At 39.9% G+C, this 23,064-nt stretch overlaps 1 protein-coding gene across 7 annotated transcripts in view; it reads right to left on the bottom strand.

Moving 5' to 3' along the window:
• Nucleotides 1-23,064, bottom strand: part of ATP2B1 (ATPase plasma membrane Ca2+ transporting 1) — a 126,634-nt gene that overhangs the window by 13,056 nt on the left and 90,514 nt on the right. For 2 of the 7 annotated variants that reach the window (XM_047788309.1, XM_047788308.1), the window contains exons 11-21: nucleotides 22,260-22,501; nucleotides 18,977-19,214; nucleotides 13,463-13,642; nucleotides 12,727-12,814; nucleotides 12,268-12,374; nucleotides 5,338-5,529; nucleotides 4,915-5,128; nucleotides 4,257-4,468; nucleotides 2,734-2,841; nucleotides 580-762; nucleotides 104-190 (exon numbers count right to left, since the gene is read on the bottom strand). In XM_047788309.1, the coding sequence (XP_047644265.1) occupies nucleotides 104-190; nucleotides 580-762; nucleotides 2,734-2,841; nucleotides 4,257-4,468; nucleotides 4,915-5,128; nucleotides 5,338-5,529; nucleotides 12,268-12,374; nucleotides 12,727-12,814; nucleotides 13,463-13,642; nucleotides 18,977-19,214; nucleotides 22,260-22,501 (1,851 nt within the window). The remainder of the gene's footprint in view (nucleotides 1-103; nucleotides 191-579; nucleotides 763-2,733; nucleotides 2,842-4,256; nucleotides 4,469-4,914; nucleotides 5,129-5,337; nucleotides 5,530-12,267; nucleotides 12,375-12,726; nucleotides 12,815-13,462; nucleotides 13,643-18,976; nucleotides 19,215-22,259; nucleotides 22,502-23,064) is intronic. The other 5 variants (XM_047788313.1, XM_047788312.1, XM_047788311.1 and 2 more) reach the window with 3 other exon arrangements.

Below are 23,064 nucleotides of genomic sequence, written 5' to 3'. Positions count from 1 at the left end.
AATGTTAATTTCATGCACTTAGGAACACACACTCACACCCCACAGTAGTAGAAGCAGTAGAAGAGGAAAACACTACATGTGTAGGGGTAGAAATATTTGTTACATCATGATGCTGGCTGGCGATGGAGGGTTGCCGCCTTAGAGCCCCCTGAATGGAACTTCCACTCTGGAAAGCATTCACTACATCCATCTGCAAGGAATCAGAGATTGTGACAGCTTGCTCAGCAAGAGAGAGAGAGAACAAGAGAAAGGACCATTCCATCTATCAACATATACAAAAGTAAAGAAAAAGGCACTTTTTACAGAGCAGATAAATAGGCAAGAGTAGCATTTGGAGATGCAGGGGAGAAAAAAGCTAGGAAAAAAGGAGCTCAGGGGAATATCAACACATTCTTTCATGATCAGTTTCATGAACTTTCATTCATTCCAGAAAGCAGTACTATGTTTTCCAAAAGAGTAAGTTTTGTGGGTTGGGGAGGCTAGAAGGAAGTGAAGGAGCACATTCAAACCTCCTCCCGGGTCCAAAAGCCCTTGGCTCCTGTGCCCATCGTCTCTCCTACCTCTCCACCAGGCCCATACCTGCGTCTGGATTCTGTTCAGACCTCTAAACCACAAGATCTGGCCACGCCGCAACTCCCGTTCAGCGTGATCAATCTCTTCCACATCCTCTGCTAACTCCTCCTCAGGAATCTCTTCCTTTTGGGTTCCATGGCCAGCTTCTTTTAGAAATTTTAAACGGCTAGTTGGAATTGTTGAAATAAGCTACAACACAGGGGAAAGAACTTAGAAACAAATCGTATCATAATACAATTAAACCGATCGCCTTTAACACAGAAAAGGTATGAAAAGGTGCAAGCACAGCCAACTATCTTTACCAATGAAGCAATGAGATCCTGTCCATCAGAGGCTGTCTTTCTCAAAACAAAAAACATTACTCCTCTTAGCTACATAAACAATTTGTTTGGAGGGTGAAAATTGTTCCTGAATGGAAATAACCTGGTTACGTTTTGACATTTTATTTAGGACAGTCAAGACAGTAAATTATACAGCCATGCTTTAATACGTATATATTTACTTAAATTCATGTGAATTAGATTATATTTACTTAAATTCATGTGAATTAATTTATTTTAAATAAAATAAAAAAAATAGCAGGTGGTTGTAGAGGATGCAACATAACTTGACATTTCATTAGTGCTTTAAGGATTCAATGAGAAAAAACACACCCAAATGTAAAAAATCTTCAAGGTTGAACTGAAAAAACTTTGGCTTATTACATGTATATTTTCATAAAATGCAACTATGTAATATTGGATTAACACTGATTGAAAATAACACCAAACAAGATTCCCCAGAAGGCATACAAGATACAAAAACAGCAATATGTATTAACTTCTAAGTGTTAACAGCCATTCCTTAAGGAATGTGGCCATTCATCAAGCAAGTTAGGAATCAGGCATGCAGGCAGAATCAGAAATGCTCAAAGAACTTCTAGTCCAATCACCTCATTTTAGAGATGAAACAGGATCACAGACACAGGAAATGACTCGTTCACGGAGTGACTAAGACCCTAAGTCTCCTGACTAACAGCATCAGTGCTTTCTACCTGCGTCCACCTAAAGTCAACAGGCAGTGTCCGTCAACCGAGGACAGGAACTGATGCCTGCTGGGCATGCATGCTATACTGAATTTCCTCTTCCTGAATTTAGCTAGATTTTGAGGGAGGTGGTGGGGTTTGGTTTTGCCTGTGAGGGAACATTAGAAAGTAACTAGAACAGTCATCAAAAAAAAAAAAAAGAAAAAAAAGAAAAAAAAAGTGGGGGGGGGGGATCCGGTATGGATCCAACTTAAAAGAAGAACTCAATTAAAGAGGTTTTTACAAGTAAGACGAGAAACCTCAGAACCTAGAAACACAATTAGGAAAAGGTGAATGAGATAAAAGGCGCATAAAGACTGAGTTAAGGTTAAGTAAAATCTGGATGTTCTGTTACACTGACTTACAAAATGACAATAAATTAGTTCACACTAGTTACACACCAACAGCCTACGGTAACTTAAGTTAGTACAGATTATCAGATTTACAGTGATGGCAATGGACTTAAAATGAACAACACACAAACCACTACCACTTATCTTTTTAAAAATGAAATGCATCTGCAAGTTAGCTACCTATAGTGAAGATGAAGGCTATCTCATTTTTCAGGCACTGTATTTAATATATATACTGTTAAAACCATCTGATCCAAATAATCTAAAATGTCATTCTGTGGCCAATGTTTCCAGATATTTATGGAAACATTTTTCGCATCAAGTGAAACTCAGGATTTTTCCTATGCTACATTTTTATTAAATTATCTAAGAAAATGATAAAAAGTAACATATACAATATTTTTATTAAAACATTAATTTTGAAACTGCAAAAGTAGGTAATAGAGCAAAAGATACAGTTGTAAGTGCATCAACTTAATAACAGCTGTAAATCTTGTTCTAAACAAGTTAAAAAACCAGGTAAGAAATTACATTGTATAAGCATAATTATAATAAACAGCAAGTGACATATGAGGACAAATTTTATATTACAAAACAACTCTGAATGCCCTTTCTCGACCCGGAATGAAAACTACCTAGAATCATGTTATAGAACTGATTAAATGTACACACACTAAAAATTAAAAAAAAAAAAATCACTTTAGGTTTAAACAAAAAATGATGAGGTTTTGTTTATTTTTTTACCTGGCCCCAGAGTAACGTTCCCATTCCTAGGAATATTGACCATAGCCACTGTTCTATTGAAAGTTCTGAACAACTGAAAGGTTTTCCACCAAACTGCACAATTATTATCTGGAGAAATAATCAAGAATAAATTTATTTAGTGAAGTTGTTGACTTACATTCTGGCCCATGCTCCTTATCTCACTGTGGACTTGCAATAAACAGATCAGTGGCTGATTCACAGACCACACTCTGAGTAGCGTGGGAATACGTAAGAAGCATTGAAAAATGACACCTCACATCAACTGTTTTGGGGATATCAACCTATGTTAGGAACTAAGTTTTATCAGATTTGCTTGATAGAGATAGGCAATTACATTTTTGCAGTCCCCATATATTAAAAAACAGATAAGATAAACCTAATTCCAACAGTAAGTAAAAGCTAAAATTTTAGCATATCATGAACAGTGATTTTTACAAAATCAACATAAAATACTTCCAGAAACTACATAACAAGTAAGCAAAATTTCCCCCACAGTTTACAGAAACTGAAAGCAAAAACAGAAACAGTCTGCACAGAAATAATTAAGTCTGGGGTTTTGGGTTTTGATATCCACAGTGCACAAGGTATAGACTGAATAAACTCATCAAAATTCTTAGCTCTTCATTCTGAAATAAGCCCCATCACTGTCTGAGTCTATGGTTGAAAAGCTCACTCTTAAATTTGAAATCTTACTGTGTTTATTGATTTACTGGTGTGGATCATGCATCATTTACTTACTCGTTGTGATTCCAGATTCTGCTATTAACAATCATTTGCATAGAAGAGTACCACAGAATCCAAGAGGATATAAAAACATAGGTATAATATATAGTTATGTAAAAATTACCATATGTAAAGTGATGTTTAGTTTTGTCCTTAGAATGACTTTTATAAAAATGGGAAAATTAAATCCTTCCTGTTTCATCTTCATTCCTCACACTCAATTCTCCACTTCCTTTTCTGCCTTGTTTTGACAATATTACAAAATGGAAAATTGGCACATTCCAACTCAGGATGCAGTCATTCAGAATCACATGGATTTTAAAATATTCATTCCCAAACCATTTATTATTTAATAATGAACTCAACCGTAGAACTACAACTGTTATTAATTGCTAGGAGCAATTAAATGGTCACTCTGGCTAGATTAAAAAGTGGTTAACTGTAAGACTGGCCTAAAATAACATAAAAACATTATAACGGTTTTCATAATAACAATACAGAATGAATAATCAGAATCAGAGTGACTATGAAATACCACATAGAACTGGCAGTGCAGTTACAGTGGCATTAGCTTAGTATGCTCATTCACACGTAGAATTTTAGGACAGGGCACATTTTTACTTGAGTCATGGTATCTGAAACTCTTTTTGATGTCATCAAGGCAATACACGGAAGTCCCACACATTGTAGTCAGCTAATTTCTGGAACAAGCCACCTATAGTTTACTTAAGAACGCCGCATAATAACCAAATTTGAAACTATCTTTTACAATTACCCACCTGTACCACAAAAGTGCCTAAAACAATTGTGCAGAAGATGGCATTATTAAAGATTCCTTCAAATACATTTCTTTCACCGTGAATTTTCCGTGCATTTATTTCGTTGAAAAGTTGCATCAGTACAAAGGTGTTAAAAACAATAGTGTAATGTTCCGACGGAGGAGCGTGCAAAGGAGCATTTCTTCCACTATCAATATCAAAAAACTTTTCTCCTGAAAGAATGAAAAATCACTATTTTGTAATTATCATACAAAACACCGTAACATTTCAAGGACGTAGGCAATAACAAAACCTAGCCAGACCTTTCTCGGCTCTCCAATAAGCCACAGAGAAAGAGGTGGAAGAGACCTGGGATTCTCTAGGACAACCCTCTTCTTTTATACAGGAGGAAACAGAAGACCCCAAAACTGGGGTGACATGTTCAAGATCTCACATCTAAGGTAGCAGTGGAGCCAGGACCAGAAATGTGGACTCTTTCCACTTCCCTCTACCATCTATCACCCAGCCTCTCAAGGCGACAGAGAGGAAAAATTACAGATAAACGGAGCGTCAGAAAGAAAACAACTGCTGTCCTTGAAAAATGTGTGACATTAAAACATCTGGGATACCGGCGTGGAGAAGAAGTGAACTGAAGCTCTAGCAGGCACTGAATTCTTACCAGCAAACAAGAGTGTAAAGACTACCACCAGCTGATAGAATGCATGACCCAGAATATTCTTCATCATCGTGCGTGAGATGAGAGGCTTATTTCTACCGTAAGGTTTCCGAAGCAAGAGGGACTCAGTGGGGGGCTCGGTGGCCAGAGCCAGGGAGGCGAGTGTGTCCATGATGAGGTTTACCCACAGCATCTGCACAGCCTTAAGCGGCGAGTCCTAGAAAAGACGGGGGTCTCAATGAACGGCCACGACTATTTAGGAACTCAGTGATCCTCAGGAAACCGCTCGTACTTAAAAACTCAGAGAACAGAACAGGATTACATTTTTCACAGCAACCTAAAATACTGAGCTTCGCCTTACTTAAGGAGTTCAGTGCTTTAACAAGGCAGGTTATACACATTTTAATGAACAAACTGTTGACCTACTTGAGTAATACAGGCGCCCGTGAAAGCAACAATCACTGCTACTACATTGACAGTGAGCTGGAACTGAAGGAATTTGGAGATGCTGTCGTAGACATTTCGTCCCCACATAACTGCTTTAACAATGCTCGTAAAGTTGTCATCTGTGAGGATGATATCTGATGCTTCTTTAGCTACGTCAGTTCCAGCGATACCCTATTGGAAAAAACTTCTGTGACTTAGACTAAATGTTTAAAACACATGTGAAAGGATCACATACATTCTGTAAACAAAACTTTATCATTATATTTAAGAATGACTGACTTAAATTTACTGGAAAAGGGTATCACAGAATACAGTTATTCTAAGATACCACCTCCTGGGAAAACATTCTATCTCAGCAGAAACTGAACCTAATGAAGAGGCACTGAAAATAAAGTTTAAATTAGGTTAAAAAAGAGAATGGACACAGGCATTAACCAAGTTCCCTCCAAAAGTCACACTAAAAGGTATTTTTTTTTATTAAAAAATAAAAACTCACAAAGACACAAAGTTAATGGGGGAAAGAGATACTACAAAAACACTTAAGAGGCTGGAAAGCAAATAACCACATAGTAAAAAACTCAGTAGACCCAGAAAGCTGAAGCCTAAACCAACAGTAGGGAGAGCAGAGACGTAGCCTTTTTTGCACAATAGGATCCTCTGATATAAGGCTCAGGACTTGGCAGCACCAGGCAGCCCTGGAGGTAGGGTGACAGCATGAATGAAAACAGTAGGAATTCTTGAAAGTCCATCAAAGACACTGAAAAAGTGCTGAGAAGTCCAACTTCAGCACAACAACGTCCCTCAACAGTGGAATGGGAAGGATTAGTAAAAATGAGGGAGCCACAGCTATATGTACAAGACGGATGACTCTTCGAAGGAAAATGATGCGTTAAGGAAGATGAACGTAAAATGATATACATGATTCTTATGTACAAAGTTCAAAAGCAAACAAGTTATCTTTAGAATACTGGTTATCTCTGCAGAGAAACAGGGCAGGAATGAGAAGGGAGTATGTGAGTACAAAATATGTCCTATTTTATTTCTGGCCTTGCATAACACAGGTTGGTTATCTTGTGATAACCCACTCAGTGTGTACTTACGACACAGACGCTTTTCTGCATGTGTGTTGTATGTTAGTAACAACATTAAAAGAAAAGGCAGCAGAGCCTTCAAGCCTCTCCCCAAGTCCACGCGCCTAGGCGGTGTGCCCCTCGCTGAGCTGGCGCATGACTCTAATTTAATAGACAAGGGTGCAACAGAGACCGTTTAGCCTGAAGGGTACCTAGTGCTGTTGAGTACAGGGGTGCTGTACTGAAAAAGGAGGGGGAGAGTGACGAGTAACTCTGTTCAGTGAATGTATGTAGAGACCACCAGGCTTCTTTCTTTACTTGTTTCCCAGAACACCCTCTGAAGCTTATAGCTATATATTATACCTATGTTTTCCCAGGATTGCCCTCTGGTCTGCAGATTTGAAAATTCTTTCCTGAAAATCTGAGCATCATAGGAGAAGAGACCTAAAAATGCTGAAAATTCAAGGTACCCTAAGGAAGCGGAATGGCCAAGCCAGACCACTTTACCGAGAAGCTTCCGGTTGACCAATTCCACCTAGACGCCTGAGGCATTCCAGCTTTTCGGCTTTCTACCAGTGAATGAGCAGAGGCAGCCAAGGATCCCCTGACATCTGAGGAAAGCACTAACCTGAAAGACAGAGGCTAAATCAAAAGGTGAACGGAGACCCGGACAAAGAGACAAAAGCTTATTTTTCAGAAAGTCAAATCCTTAGAAAGGCAAGAAGTACAGCAATGACACAAGAATGAGACATTAAAACAAGAAGCAAACTCAGAGATCCTAAACTCTTCGAAATTAAATATATTATCACAGAAGTGAAAAAAAACAACAGAAGTTGAGGAAATATTCCTGAAAGATGATAAAGGTATCATAAACAGGAAGAAAAGAGATGAAATAGGAAGGTCCAAAAGGCGGGTGGACTGTTCCACAAAGAAGAAACAGGAGAAGAAATAAAACGAGTATAAGAACTTGCACAAAATTGAAGAAAATGAATTTTCACAGTGAAAAGTTGCCCTAAGACAAACCACCATGACATTTCAGAGGACTGAACACAGGAAAGACTTATACACCCCAGGAAAGGGGGAAAAAGGAAAGAAAAAGAGGCTCAAAATTCAAGATGATGTGTAATACTAAGGGAGGCACAAATTCAAAATTTGGAGTGAAAATTATTTTCAACCTAGATTTTTATACCAAGTCAGACTCAGAATCAAAGAAGATTCTCTGAGGCGAGAACAGAGATTGCAGTCAAACAGATGTGAAAAAATTACCTCTCACGAACCCTTCTCAGGAATCTAGGAGACGGCTTTGCTGTGTGAGAGGGTACTCCAAAAACAAGGATGACATCAAATGCAGGAAATTCAAACCCAACATAAGAGAGAGCTGAAGGAAATCCTCAGGCCCAGGGAGAGAAGAGACAGCCGTGCAGCAGGCCTAGCAAGCGGGCCAGGTGAAGCACGTCGGGAGACGGGGGAGAGGTCTGCAGCCACCGAGGCGAAACTGCTGACAGTGCCCGATGTCTCTGACACGATGACAGAGGATCTGGCGATGAGTTAGTGTTAGATACATAAAAAACTGAGAAAATAAACACACAGAGAGCTCCCTTAAAGATTAAAAAGAGTGAATTAAAAAAGAAGTTTTAGGAACACAAGAAGTTGTGCAAGGAAGTGAAAATAACTATAACAGACCGCGTGGCTCAGCTTGAACAGTGCTGTCAATTCCATGGACGGTGTACGGACTCGTCTCTAACTCTGATGGAAGAATGACAGGGTGGGGAGCATGCACGAATGCATCAGGGGTGTGAGTGTGTGCACGTGTGCTTGTGCAACTGCTAAAACCTTATCTTCCTTACTGAAAAGTCATTAACAAAGGCTTTATATTAAAATAAACCCTGTCATTTAGATACAAAGAGGCAAACAGCTAAGGAAAACAAACGGCTAAAAGAGTTCTTTTCGTCAAAAAATGAGTTGGAAGAAATGATACGTGGTCAGGGACTTAAGTTATGAAGTCTTACAAGGACTGTTGAATTAAAATTTTTTTAAATGTTAACTTGTTTTGTCTTTTAGTCTTTTCTAGGGCCGCCCGCAGCTGCGGCATATGGAGGTTCCCAGGCTAGGGGTCGAAACAGAGCTGTAGCCGCCGGCCTACAGCACAGCCACAGCCACAGGAACGAGGGATCTGAGCCGCGTCTGCGACCAACCTCACAGCTCATGGCAACACCTGATCCTTAATCCACCGAGTGAGGCCAGGGACTGAACTGGTAACCTCATGCTTCCTAGTTGGATTCGTTAAACATTGCACCGCAACGAGAACTCCTAAATGCCAACTTTTTAAATGCTATGCAATGTTGTTCTGATAAACACAAAAGCAAAGTCCAAATCAAGCTTTTCTCAAAGTCGTCAATGAAGGAGCAATCCTAATTTAAAAGTTTAGTCTCCAGCTCCTAGTCCGAATGTTCTACTTTTAACGTGTAACATATTTCAAGGTTTCCCAGCCTCGCATCATCCTGTGTCTTTTGCAAATGCAGACATCATCACTCTCTTGTTCAAAATCTTTCAAAATTTAAAAAGTTACTTTAAGATGTTAATTGGTATTCAAATAAAAACTTGGTGCATAGTTAAACAAGTTTGGGAAATTTTCCATCAAGAGAAGTTAAATAGCTTTTTTTTTTTTGGTCTTTTTAGGGCTGCACCTGCAGCATACGGAGGTTCCCAGGCTAGGGGTCGAAACAGAGCTGTAGCCCCTGGCCGGCGCCACAGCCACAGCAAGGCGAGATCTGAGCCGCGTCTGCGACCCACACCACAGCTCACAGCAACGCCGGATCCTCAACCCACTGCATGAGTCCAGGGATGGGACCTGTGTCCTCATGGATGGTGGTCAGCTTCGTTTCGCTGAGCCGCGACGGGAACTCCTAAATAGCTTTTTTGTGAGCTTCTCAGAGCTGTATGCTCATGTGCACTGTGAGTTTCCAAATTTGTTCTCCCACATCAGGAAGGTGCTGATCTAAGGATGACAGAACAAATTCCTCCTCATCGTATTTAAAGGCCGTCACACGCAGTACTCGCCACCACCGTCACGGCTTTTCTAGTGACGCTAAACTATGTGCCATCTCTAGGGTCTCCAGGCAGTACCTTTCTCCCTGTTCTTTTCCTTCCCTTGGCGCGAACGGCACCCTTTTCAGAAAACCTCTCCCGGTCTCGGAGGCAGAGTCAAGGGCTTCTTCCTGGAGGTGCTCCCTGTGCTCCCCGTGCTCCCCAAGCCTTGGGCGGCTGCCCCTGTGCTTTGATGATTTCCCTCCCTGCAGGCCGAGCCTTCACGAGGCAGCAACGACTCACCTCTAATGCTTCTGAACCATACTGAAAAACAGCTTCTTCATGTTTGAAGAAACAAATTGTTATTAATCCAAAGTCTAAAAAGACTTTAAATTAAGGTATTTTAATCACACTAGGAAAGATTTTTACTACTGCAGATGTACCTCTGGTTAGAGAAATACATCAGGGCATTCCGTCTTTGATGACAGAAATACCTGTACATGTGTTGTTAACGGATAAGAATAATGCAATATAATTTTAAAAATAATGTAATCATATTTACACACAGCATGGAGTATTGCTATCTAAAAATTCTAGGAATTCTAAAAGGAGAGGCTATTTAAATGGGAAAATGCCAAGCTTCTCTGCAAGCTAATAATGTACTCACATTAGAGCCCCTTTATTTTACTACTATAAATTTTATTTTAATGTTAACGTGATAAATATACATATAAGTGTGTTTTTTTGGTGTGTTTTATATATATGGGGCGGGGGGGGGGAGAGAGAAGGGGAGAGGGAGAGAGAGAGGGGGAGAGAGAGAGAGAAAGAGAGAGAGAGAGAAAGAGATAGCGCTTTAAAATGCTATTTCTGCCTGAAAAATAAAAGGTAGGCTTAGAAAGAACTAATCAATAGCAATTTCTTGTGGGTATCTAATAAAAGCCCAAGACAAATAATTTCGTTGTTCAACTTTAAAATATCAAATTGAATAAGTGAACAAATACACAAAGCAAATCCATGCTTGAGCAAGAGTGCTTTCAAGTCTAAGCCACTTAGCTGTTATTCTTTCTCCATATATTTAAGATAAACTTAGACTTTTTTTTTCATGTGCTACTTTAAAAAAAAAGTGGTAAAATGGAGCCTAAAAATCAAACAGAGCTGTTGCTATACTCTGTTTTTGTTTGCATTTCTATATTTGCCTGCATTTATTTAATGCCCTTAGCATCTGCCTTAAACATTTAACTTTTAGGAAGAAAGTGTTTCTTTTTAAATGCATTGCATTTAAATGCCTTTGGGTCAGCTGTCCAGATAAAAGCAATAGTAACAATCTTGTTAAATGCTCAAAAGCAGCAAGGAGCGATCCTGTGTTTCTAAAGTGCTTACAGCCAAAGGAACTGTCTTAGGTATTCCTTACCGCTTACTTAGTCTACTTGGGCACCTCCTCAGAAGCTGACATCCATGCGCTGCACCACAGTAAGTCTGGGACAGGGAAGGGGGGAACCTTTGGGTTCAGGCTATTGGTTGAGGGTAAAGTACCTCATATTGGTTCCTTCTTCCGTCTCCCCACTCCTGTTGAAAGGCTGCCACTGTGGTGGTGCTTTTGCTAACTCCCCCTTTTAAGCAACAAAATACCAAGGGGACAGATTTTGCAACTAAACACTGGTACACCTAAATATTCTCTTATCTGAAACATCTGGGGCCAGACTGTGTTTCAGAATTCAAAGTCTCTCGTATTTTAGAAAGATAATGAGGCACAGAGGTCCCGCTGTGGTGCAATGGGATCATCAGTGTCTCGGGAGTGCTGGGACACAGGTTTGATCCCCGCCTGGCCCAGCACAGTGGACGAAGGATCCGACATTGCTGCAGCTATGGCTTAGGTCTCGACTGCAGCTTGGATCTGATCCCTGGCCCAGGAACTCCGTATGCTGCAGGGCGGCCAAAAACAGGGGGAAAAAAAAAAAAAAGATAATGAGACACGTATCTTCTATCACAAGTTCTCCCAGATAGGGTGAGCATCTCATAAAAACACATTAGTATCTCTACAGTGACTATGAATGCCCATATTAAGAGGGAAAAATAATGTCCTCTCATCAGAATGTTTTGCAATTAAATGAGTGTGCTGCAAATTTAGGGGAAAGAAATACAGTTTTCAGGTTTTTGGATTTGAGAATTGTGATTATGGACCTATATTTTCCAAAAATGACATCAATCAAATTAAACTTAATACTTAAATTTTCTCTGGCACTGAAGGTACAAAGACTCATTCCGACCCTGAGAAACGGGAAGGAATGGAGTCAAAGATGTAACAATCTAATCTCAATCATTAACTATTACGGAGCACAGGTACTTCATGTTATCTATTTCACAGTTAACACTTCACCAGTACTCTGGCTATAGTATAAAGAAAGTCATGCTGAAATGCTGACATTTCCCAGCACTCTTAATAGTCAAATATAAATTGAGAACTTGGGTTGGGGAGAAGTAAACTTTTTTCCGATCAAAAAAGATTGCATCTGTTATCTACGAAATAATTCTTATTAAAAGTTACTCACTTTATATATTCTACAGAGAACAAGAGAAACGTATTATCTTATGATAATTGTTCAAAAGTAGTCATCTTCCAACATCAAATAAAGGTATTATATAAACTAATTAGACTTATAAACCAATTAAGGCCTATATAGTATCCCTCAAGCTAACCTGGAGGGACAGTGTTTAAAATTAACAGCAATTTAGTAACAAACCAACCAACCAACCAAACAGAAAACCCAGGTAGTGTTTTACATGTGAATACTTGAATTAGGTAAGTTCCTACCATTGCAAATCCAACATCTGCTTTTTTTAATGCTGGGCCGTCATTTGTACCATCACCAGTTACAGCTACAACCTGGCGTTGATCTGAGACAGTGCTGTCAATTATACCTGAAATAAAGACAAATATCTGTGCTGTAGAAACAACCTCTTTAATTAACAAGGCGACTCCACAGAATATCCTGGCTCATCAGTTTAGAGACTCAGAGTTAAAAATATAGAGAAACGTAAACTACTGATATGTTGGGCAGGGAACAACTCCAGAAACTGGTGTATCAGGAATGTTCCAAGCACTGAAGATAAACATTAAGTCACCCAGGGCAACACAAGGAAATGTACTGAGATTTTACGTGAACACGTGATACCCATGATTGAATCTAATATTCAGTATGTACTATTATTTTAGGAGGCAAAACATCTCTCTGTATTAAGAAATTGTGTAGTAACGGTTAAACCTACTCACCTTTAACCAGTGTATGTTTGTCAGTAGGAGATGATCTCGCAAGCACTCGAAGTTTTGGCCAAATCTTGTCTATCCGCTCTTGCTCAATCTATAAATTTTTGTCAGAGTTAAAATGTGCCCATACCTAGTTTCCTAATTCCAAATGAGCCATCCAGCAGATGTATCAGTGGTTCTCAAAGTATGGTTCACAGACCAGCAGGATCAGCAACCCCGGGGAACTTGTCAGAGATGTAAATTGGGCCTATCTGAGCAAAGACTCTGGGCTGGGGGCCTGGTAATCAGGGCTTAAGGACCACATGCTAGGTCACTCTGATGCGTACTCACGTTTGAGACCCACTGTGAGATGTATCATTGGAAGATTGAATTTTTAAAATCTTCCCCACTGCCTATGAAAATGCACACTCCTTAGCATGAGAAGTACAGGGGTTGGGTCCCCTAAAATACCTTCCATATCATATCACCCTTGCCACCTCATCTCCCGTTACGTGCTTATACACCGTGTTCTTGTGGCGCCCTGAGTGGAAAAAAAAGAAGCACTCGCTCTCTTTGTGGCACGGTTCTTTACCACCTGTGCCTTGTATTTCCTCAAACACTACCGTTGCTGCTTCTTACCAACTACACTTGAGGGCTACACTGATCGGTTTGTGACGCCTGACACAGAGCGCCTACTCCTGATGTATTTGTCAAAGGACATTCCGAGTAGGCTAAAAATATATCAACCTAAAAAACCCCTTACCTCTCCTTTTTCATTTCGTATTCTTCTGTTGAAATCTTTACCTTCCAGGCACAGGAAATCTTCCCCAGGATGTAAAATACCACACTTGGTGGCAATAGCCCGAGCGGTGTTAATATTATCGCCAGTTACCATCCGCACAGTAATGCCGGCCCTCTGACATTTCTTTATTGCGTCTGGCACCTGGTTTACACGGACACAATTCACATTAGGAAAGAAAATTAGTATTGCCGAACGGGGGGAAATCCCACTGAGCAAACATACATTGCCTCGCAGCTGCACAAATGACAACTGTATGTCATCGCCAGACACTATTTCTCGAAGGGTTCCCAATAACCTCTTCTTTCCCCTTCCACTGCCACTACCCTAGTTCAGGCTTCATTCTCAGTTTTCATCGGACTTAACTGGCCGGCATTACTTTTTTGCCAAAGGCCTTGGCACACGTCTGCCCCCAGTCGACCATCAGGCAATTCTTTCCTGGTCGGCCTTCTACCCTTCTGGGTTTACTGCCCAGACCAGACCAGAGTAAACTGTTGGTACTCCGGGGGGTTATCGCTGGCTGACCTTTTTTGCCCCCTGCACTCTCTTCTCTTAGGGGTTATCTTACCTATTCTGGCACCTCCAACTACCATCTACGTGCTAATAACTTTCAAATCTACATATTTTTCCCAGCTCGTTGTGATAGCTGGATTCCCAGTTCCAACAGAAAGGGAGACACCAAGAATTTGGGTGTCCAAAAGGGAAACCATGTTTTCTACTCAAAAGAAACCTAAAGATTATCTGACCTCTTCCGTCTCCCTTACCCTACCTCCTAAGGGCCAGCGTGCCTTGCAGATGCCGCCTCAAACCCTGCCTGTGCCTTATCTCCACTGCCTCTGCCTGAGCTACTACGAGAGTTTTTTAAAGTTGGCATCCCTGTGTTTATGTTCATTTCCCCTTTAAAACATCTGATATACCTGACAATAGAGTTCTTTTTCTAATACACTTTCTTAAAAATACATGATGATTCCTCAACTGTTATACTATAAACCACAAAGTTCTCAGTATAACAGAGTATCACACTTGAGCTTCAGAATAGCTTCCTAGTAGATAAACAAGGATTTACTGTATAGCACAGGGAACTATATGCAATATCTTGTAATAACCTATAATGGAAAAGAATAAAAAAAGAAAAAAAAATATAACCAAATCGCTTTGCTATATACTTGAAGCTAACACAGTAATGAAAATCAACTACATTTCAATAAAAAATACAAATACAAGATGATCAAATATTGCACTATTGAGTACTCTTACATTAAAAAAAAAAAATTCACTGTTGAGGTGAAACTGAAATTTTATTGGGTGTCCTGTATTTTATCTGAAAACCCTACTCTAGATTTAACTACCAGTTCATAGGAAATAAAAGGAATCCAATCAGCAAAACCTAGAATGTAGAAGACTCTCCAGGACACAAGCCCTATTACAAATAATTTGCAAAGAAACAATAGTTTGCTTGCTAATTAAAGGAAAAAAAATGATTTGTTCTTTGACAGATAAACTGCAAGGATGAAAAAGGGAGGAAATCTATAGATCCTTTAGATTAAAGGAGATGAGAGAGGCATGGCAATAAATTTAATATGTGGGTGTTTAGATCCTGATTGAATAAACATTTGTGACACAATTTAGGAAATTTGAAATACTGAATATTTAGGAAGTACTGTTAAAAGTTTTCAGTATCATGCTTACGATTCACAAAAAAGTCTTCTAGGTTTATCTAAACTTTTTCTACTATACCCATCTTAATGGATGAATAACCTATGCCTTATTTCTGTGCCTCTGCTTTTGCAGTTGCCTTTGCCCAGGAAATTCTTTTCTGCTCTTCTCTAACCAGAAAATCCATAGAGATCCTACAAGAACAGAGACTGAAATGCAAATACCCACAGGGCCATGCAGATAATAGATACACTGAAAGTGACAAACCCAAGGCAATTCCTAATGGAAGAACACTCAGCTCTAACCTTATCTGTGTGGTGGTGGAAATGCTGACATAGTCTATAATTTCAAGAGGAAGCAGAAACCCAGATTTCCATGTATTCTCTCAATACTTGATGTTTTAAACACACACACACACACACACACACACACACACACACACATGCACACCCCCATCCAAAGATAACTTGACTGAAGGCTAACTTTGGCAGATAAGCTGTTTGTGACTTTCAGTGTAAATACAATGTACATGAAACGTCTCTGGGAGCTTTTGTGGCCTCCCGAGACGGATTTGTGCTTTCCTATGATACATGCCTTTATTGCTTAAAAAAACTAGCATCTGATTTTGAAAACACTGGTCTGCTGTATAAATGTAATATGTAATATACCCAAATTTTTCAGTGGAGACAGAACGTATCCTGAGACCATCTGGAATAGGAAATAATGAATAAGAGGGAGAAACTGGTCTTGGTTAAACCTATGTGGCAAATAATATTTAAGAAAGTAAATTAAATTTATTAATGGTCCACTAACCACCGAACACTTCTACTTAAAATTCACAAACTACTTCCACTGTTACAGGTGCCCTGAAGAGAAGCCAAGCATTCTGTTCAAGTATCTATGCACATGCGATAAAGCTGGATTTATACTAGATACCTAGTTAATCAAGATTCTCTACACCAAAGCTGTACCATCCAGAATACCCACTCGGGAAAGCTACCTCCTATTGCACCGTCTTGTTTTTTGTAGAAAGTACTCATCTGATTTTGTGACACTGAAGAAATTAATTGCCACTTACACGTTTAAAAAAAGACAAAACTGTCCATCAACCTTAATGCCAAAAACACAATAAAGCAATACATTTTCCAAAGGACACAGCTGAACACATCCTGATTTAATATTATACTTGGGTATGATTTAAGCCATACATCACTGGCTAAAACTCTGAATGGTCCTCCTTGGACCAAAGGCTGGCAAACATCCACCTGAATGTTTCAGAAGCATCCGAAACTCCAGAACCCAAACTGAATTTATCTTGATCTCTAAATAGGCAGCTTCTTCTGAGTCTCTCATTACACTGGGAATGCCATCCACGAGCCATTCAGTTCTGCAAGCTGGAGACCGAGTTCCACTCCTCCAGCGGAGATCTAACTGTGGCGATGCCTCAGTTCTCGGCTTGCTTCTGCAGCGACACACTTTCCTCAAGACATCTCCTCCAGCTTCTTGTGTGCCTTCTCCACGCTACACCACTTTCAAGCGCCCCGGTTCAACGGCCGACTTGACATCTATTTTGGATGTTTCGGCTACCTCAACCATGTCAAAAAGCGAATATCCAAACCCAATATATTCGGTCCCATTGTTCCACCTCCATTTATTTTTAAATTTATACCCTTCTTTCCATCTTCCCGGCCACGACTGTAGTTCTAAGCCATGGTCATCTCTTCCCTGGGATCACTGCAATAACCCTACCGGGGCCCCTGCTTCTACTCCTCTTTCTAATTCTTTTTGTACACACTATCCCAAAATACTATTTTAGCAACATGAATCACGTCACTTCCCAGACGGAATTTCATCAGTTACTTCCTACTGAATTTCAGAAGAAAATTCAGAGCCCTTATTGCCTAGGAAAGCCAAAGATACTCTGCCTTTTCTTGTCCAACTTACAGCCACACTGGCCTCCTTTCCGTCTCGGAAACAGCTAAATACTTTCTCACCTTAAGGCTCCTGCATTTTTTTTGTTCCATTTGCCTGGAACACTCCTCTTGCAGCTATTTACATGGCTGGTTCACTCTCAGCCATGAGATCTCAGCTCAAATGTTATATCCTCAGAGATCCTTAACGCAGCCTTTCTGTGTTACCTTTGTCACCCTGTGCATACCCTTGATAGCTCTTATCACACTTGCAGTTGTCATATCTGATTCCCTCAGCCCACCCCCATGCCAACAGAATGTAAGGTCTATGAGGGCAGGGACCAAGTCTTATTCCTCACAGAATGGATTTCCACTTGGCGTGCTGCCCATGCATCCACCATTTATTTTGTTTCTCTGTTGTTTACTTCTCTAGAATATAAATGTCATAATTACTGTATTTTACTGCCGTATTTCCAGTTTCCTAAAAGAGTGCCTGGTACTACACATTGGGTGTTGAATCAATCAGTTGATGACAATCACTGAACAAAAGCAGCTTCTGCTTTTGTGCTTTATTCATGTTGCTTCTTTGCTCACCATGTGCTTACTCCTTTCCCTCTTGGTCCAGCTAAAAACCTCCTCATCCTTTACGTCTCACATCAGGTAACTAACCTCCAAGAAGTCGTACTTACTGACCCCTCTAGTGGCAAACACAGCCCAGTGTCTTACACAAAGCTGGGTTTGAACACACTAGCTCTAGAGTGTGTTATGCACATCTTGTTTTTTTGTTTTTGTTTTTTCCTTTTTCAAATGAACGATAATACTTTTAACTCAGACATGAATGTTAAATAATACATGTAAAGCACTTGACATAATAACATCTGGCACACAGTAACTCAAAAAAAAAAAAAAGATTCATCACTTTAGACTAGGTTGGGGGCTCATGGTCTGTGCTCATATAACAGCTCTGCCCATGTATCTATGTACTAACACCCTGGTTATCATCAGGTGCTTGTTTATCCTCACCCAGGATAGGGACGTCAAGGCCAGGACCAGACCTCAAAAATCTTTATGTCTCTACCACCTTAGTATAGTGCCTGGTACCAGGAGTTGCTCGATAAACTTAAAAAGGAAAAAAGATTGAAAGAGAAGCAAAGTCTAGAGCTGCAGACTGTCCAATACGATAGCGAGATATTTAAACATAAATTTTAAAAAATTGTTTTGGGAGTTCCCGTCGTGGCGCAGTGGTTAACGAATCCGACTAGGAACCATGAGGTTGCGGGTTCGGTCCCTGCCCTTGCTCAGTGGGTTGACGATCCGGCGTTGCCGTGGGCTGTGGTGTAGGTTGCAGACGCGGCTCTGATCCCGTGTTGCTGTGGCTCTGGTGTAGGCCGGTGGCTACAGCTCCGATTCGACCCCTAGCCTGGGAACCTCCATATGCTGCGGGAGTGGCCCAAGAAATAGCAAAAAGACAAAAAAAAAAATTGTTTTAATTCACTTTTTCAGTTACACTAGGCACACCTCAAGAACTCAGCATTCTTAGGTTTGGTTACTAAACTGAACCCATAAAACAATTCCATGGTTGCAGAAAAGTTCTAGTGACAGTGCTGGAGAAACTATGAAAACAAGTAACTTAATGGCTTTTACTATATAATTTAATGTAAACATCCATTGAAAAACCTACCCAGTTGAAGGCACTGTGTTAGGTTGTGGTGCTATAAACATGTAGGATCTCAGAGAGAAGATATCTAACTACAAACCATACACAGGTAGCACATGCATAACAAGCACTATTATGTCACTCATCTTGGATTCACACAGGAAAGCAATAAAATCACAAACACTAGGCATTTTACTAGAAAACTGGTTATAGTTAGTGCCTTCTGCACATGCAGAACACAGAATGTTTCACCACCTCAGGTCTCACAGGATCTTCAATCCCCACAACAGCAATGCATGTAAGGCCGGTGACAATATCATTTTCATTATCCCACTCTGGTTCTGGTTCTCCTGCTGGGAAATCTCTGAATGCAAGACATATGGTTCTCAGGCCTTCTGATGCCATCGGTTCAATCACAGTTTTTACAATATCATCTCGGTCCCTTGGTCTGAATACTTTTGCCTCACCATTAGCACTCAAGATTTTGAAACACCTATAAGGAAATGTTGAATCCAAACATCAATAATTAACAAAAATCACGGTTAATGCCATTTAAGTGAAGTGGAAGGGCTAGAAAGCATGGAATCTGATATCTGGAATTCAAAGAATTACATATGTTGTGTTTTCACAGACTGAACTTGTATTCACTTTCCACCCTCCTCTTTAAAAAGCACAGTTCTCTTTTTATGGTTCTCCTGTGGTCATTCTCCATTTAATCAGTGACTCTGGATATTCTCTAAACCTTCTCTTTCAGAAATGCAGAGCTTTTAAACGGTCACCAAAAAATTCCTAGTGGCAGAGAAGAATAAACTATACACCTGTCCATTCTGGTACAGAATTAGATAATTTTAATTAATATAAAATTTCCAAATAGTTCCTTCTTTTCAAGTAAAAAAACCAAGTTCAATCAACCCCTTACCTGAGACGTTGTTTCATCACCTATATTGTTTTAACCATGAAAGAAAAAAAAATAACTTATTGTTAAAACAAGCATTCTATTAGAATGAGAGAAATAATGCCAAAAGTTTTATTTCCAGTGAAACTAACTGCAATCTTTTAACGAAGTAGTAAATAAAAGTTACACTGTATACTTCCCTATTTAAAGTTTATTTTTCGCACTGCCTCTCTCTGTTCCTCTCCCATGATGCCACTGCCTCTTGCTTCTAGGCAGCTGATTCCCAAACTTCCATCTTCTGCTTTGTTTTCCAAAGCTTTCCATCCCTGTTGAAGAGTCCCCTCAGCTGTTGTACCAGTACCTTAAACCTGCTGCATGCCAGACTAAAGGCTGCCTCCTGTGTAGCAGATATGAGTATTACTCCCAGTCATTTCACTATTAAGTCTAAAATCTCACTTGAGTACTTCCTTTCTCTTCATCATCTCTACAGTATTAGCTTCTAAGTCCTATGTCTGTGTCCTGTGAACAGTTTTCTGAATGTTTCCTTTCTCTACTTTCTACTCCCCCTGCTACTCTACTGCCTTCCTCTGGCTTTTACTGCCAGCCACAGCGGGGTTTTTTTGTTGCTGCTGTTGTTTCTGTTTTTGTTTTGTTTTGTTTTAAAGGGCAACACCCACAGCATATGGAAGTTCCCAGGCTAGGGGTTAAACTGGAGCTGCAGCTGCAGGCCTACACTACAGCCACAGCAATACCAGATCCAAGCTACACTTGCAACCCATGCCGCAGCTTGTGGCAAAGCCAGACCCTTAACCCACTGAGTGAGGCCAGGGATTGAACCTGCATCCTCTTGGATACTAGTCGGGTGTTTAACCCACTGAGCCACAAGGAGAACACCTCCATCTACAGCTATTGTTAGCGCCTTTTAACTGATATCGCTCTCCACTCCCCATCCTTTCTCTCCCTCCGACCAACTTTATTCCCTGATGCAAGAACTCTCCTCATTCCCACAGCCTGCTCATTTTACTACCTGATGAAAAAAATTCTTCAGTTGTATTATCTGGCTTCCCAATCTGTTTTAACTTCTCAGCCCAACATTTAAGCGCCTCCACAACACAATGTAAATTTCACTGTGGAGTGAGTTACTGGGTACTCACTATGTATCAGATTCCAGCTAGATGTTTTATGTGCATTATTACTGTTTCAGTGTTGATGGACATTGTCCTCTTTCTCAGTGAAGGAAAATGAAGCTAAAGGAAGAATCTGTCCCCAAATCCCAAAGCTACTTCGTGGCAGAAGAGCCAAAGTCCCACTGTTTTGATTTAAAACATCTCCCCACACCATTGGCCTGCTACCCAGCAAGCCATGGATGCAAGATTTCTAACATTTCACACTGAAATCAGATAACCAAGCATATCTGCAAGGAAGAAGGATGTCCCATGTGCCACAAAAGCCCATCACTACTCGGCTGAACTACACCACTACCTCCTTCCTCAACACGGCCTGCATATTCCCTCTTCCCTCCCTCAGATGTGGCTTCCTTCACCTTGAACTTCTTCCTTCATAGCAGAACCCGTCTTAAAGGCTACATCCTTCACGGTATGACCTTTCATCTTAGACTCTTGCGTACATGTGTCACATACTCTATTTTCATTTATTTATACACTTATCTCTTAAACCTGTTAGATTATAATCTGTCAAGTGTTGTTAAAATAAAACTAGATTATAATCCACATATAAGCAAATTAAAACTAAAAGTATTTTATTTTAAAAAAAAATTTTCTTTTTGGCTGCACACACGGCATATGGAAATTCCTGGGCCAGGGAATGAACCTGTGACACAGCAATGACCTAAGCCACTGCAGTGACAATGCTGGATCCTAAACCCGCTGCGCCACAAGAAAACTCCAGAAATATTTTAAATATGACAATTTCAAGTGGTCCTAATTTTCCAAAAATGCTCTTAATTTTTTTTAACGAGTTTTCTACTTCTCTAATGGAATTTTTAAAAAGTAAGATAAATACAACACCTGTAATAACAGATAAGCATTAAGGAAATAATACATAGACATGTGACGTCAAAATTGAAGCTACGAGTCTGTACAAGGACAGTACAAAAGCAAGATTACCACTGAGAATGACTGGAGATACTTAAATACAACACTGCAGCAGCATAAATATGATAAAACCTCATTCTAATATAAAGACAGTACTCTTAAGACCTAGTTTTACTGCTTCGCTGCACTAAAAACTAATCTATAATTCATTCATCACTATCTGTAACAGTGTTGAAGACAAAAGTGAATTTTTCTCTCCAGGAGGCTTTTATTTTTCATGACCCTATATAATAATGGAGTCAACATGTCTAAAAACAAATATCCAAATTCATTTCATTATACCTACCAGACAATGTAATGGGCTTATTTTCTCTGTAGCAAAACACTAAGAAATAAAATAAGCTGGAGTGTGAAAATGGCAGAATACTCTGGGCCAAGATCTGGGTACTTTAAAGATATCCTAAAAACTCCAAGATCTTAGCAAATGCCTGATGTGCACAAAAAGAAAACGGCAACAATAACAACACAGTAAGGATTCCACACAGAGACCACAGTTAGCCACTTATTCAGCCAAGCATTCTCCTCTTACTTTTTCAGAATTATCTCAGAGGCACCCTTGCTGAATATTCGGTAACTTCCATCTGAATTTTTCAGGACAGTGCTCATGGACTTCCTAACAGAATTGAAGGTGTAGACTTTGTACAGTGCTTCTTCTGGTATTTCATTTCTAACATCTTGATAATCCCGTTTTAAATCCAAAAGAAGTCCCAACAAGGCACATTCCGTTTTATTACCAACATGACGAGGTAATCCACCCTCTTTCTCCGGTGGCTACAAGAGAAAAAGGTTGAGAGACGGGTATCACCTTGTTTCTCTACAACGGTGTAGTTTAGAATGTGAAACAGAATGAGACGCCCTAAAACACAAGCAGAGAGGACACTTCCATTAGCATCAGCGTTTCAAAGAGGGGCAGCGAGAAGGTGAGGCAGAAAGAGGCTGTGGGGCAGAATGGCATGGGCTCCAATCTCAGCCCTGCCAGTTACTAGCTGTGTGAGCTTCTGGCAAATTACCCAACTTCTGTGGTCCTTGGCTTCAGCATCTGGAAAACAGGAGCACTTATGAACCAAGAATTAAATAAGACACGTAAAGTTAAAGGTGTTTCCTGGCACATGTGGGACTTAATTTTAATTCCTTTCCTTTTCTCTGTTTTCTTAGGAGGTTTATATTGAATAACTTAAATCTACTTTACCACTTTTTAAGGCTCAAAATAAAAATATGTGCATTAATAAAGCACTGTTGCCTTAAATATATATAAAAATTTTACTTCCTTCATGGCATCTTTACAAATACACCCTTATGTAATCATGACAATAGTATTAGGGCAGATGTAACCA

The sequence above is a fragment of the Phacochoerus africanus genome, chromosome 7 (assembly GCF_016906955.1).
Source record: "Phacochoerus africanus isolate WHEZ1 chromosome 7, ROS_Pafr_v1, whole genome shotgun sequence".
Lineage (NCBI taxonomy): Eukaryota > Metazoa > Chordata > Mammalia > Artiodactyla > Suidae > Phacochoerus > Phacochoerus africanus.
Note: the sequence above shows the minus strand (reverse complement) of the source record. Positions and strands in the feature narration are given on the sequence as shown.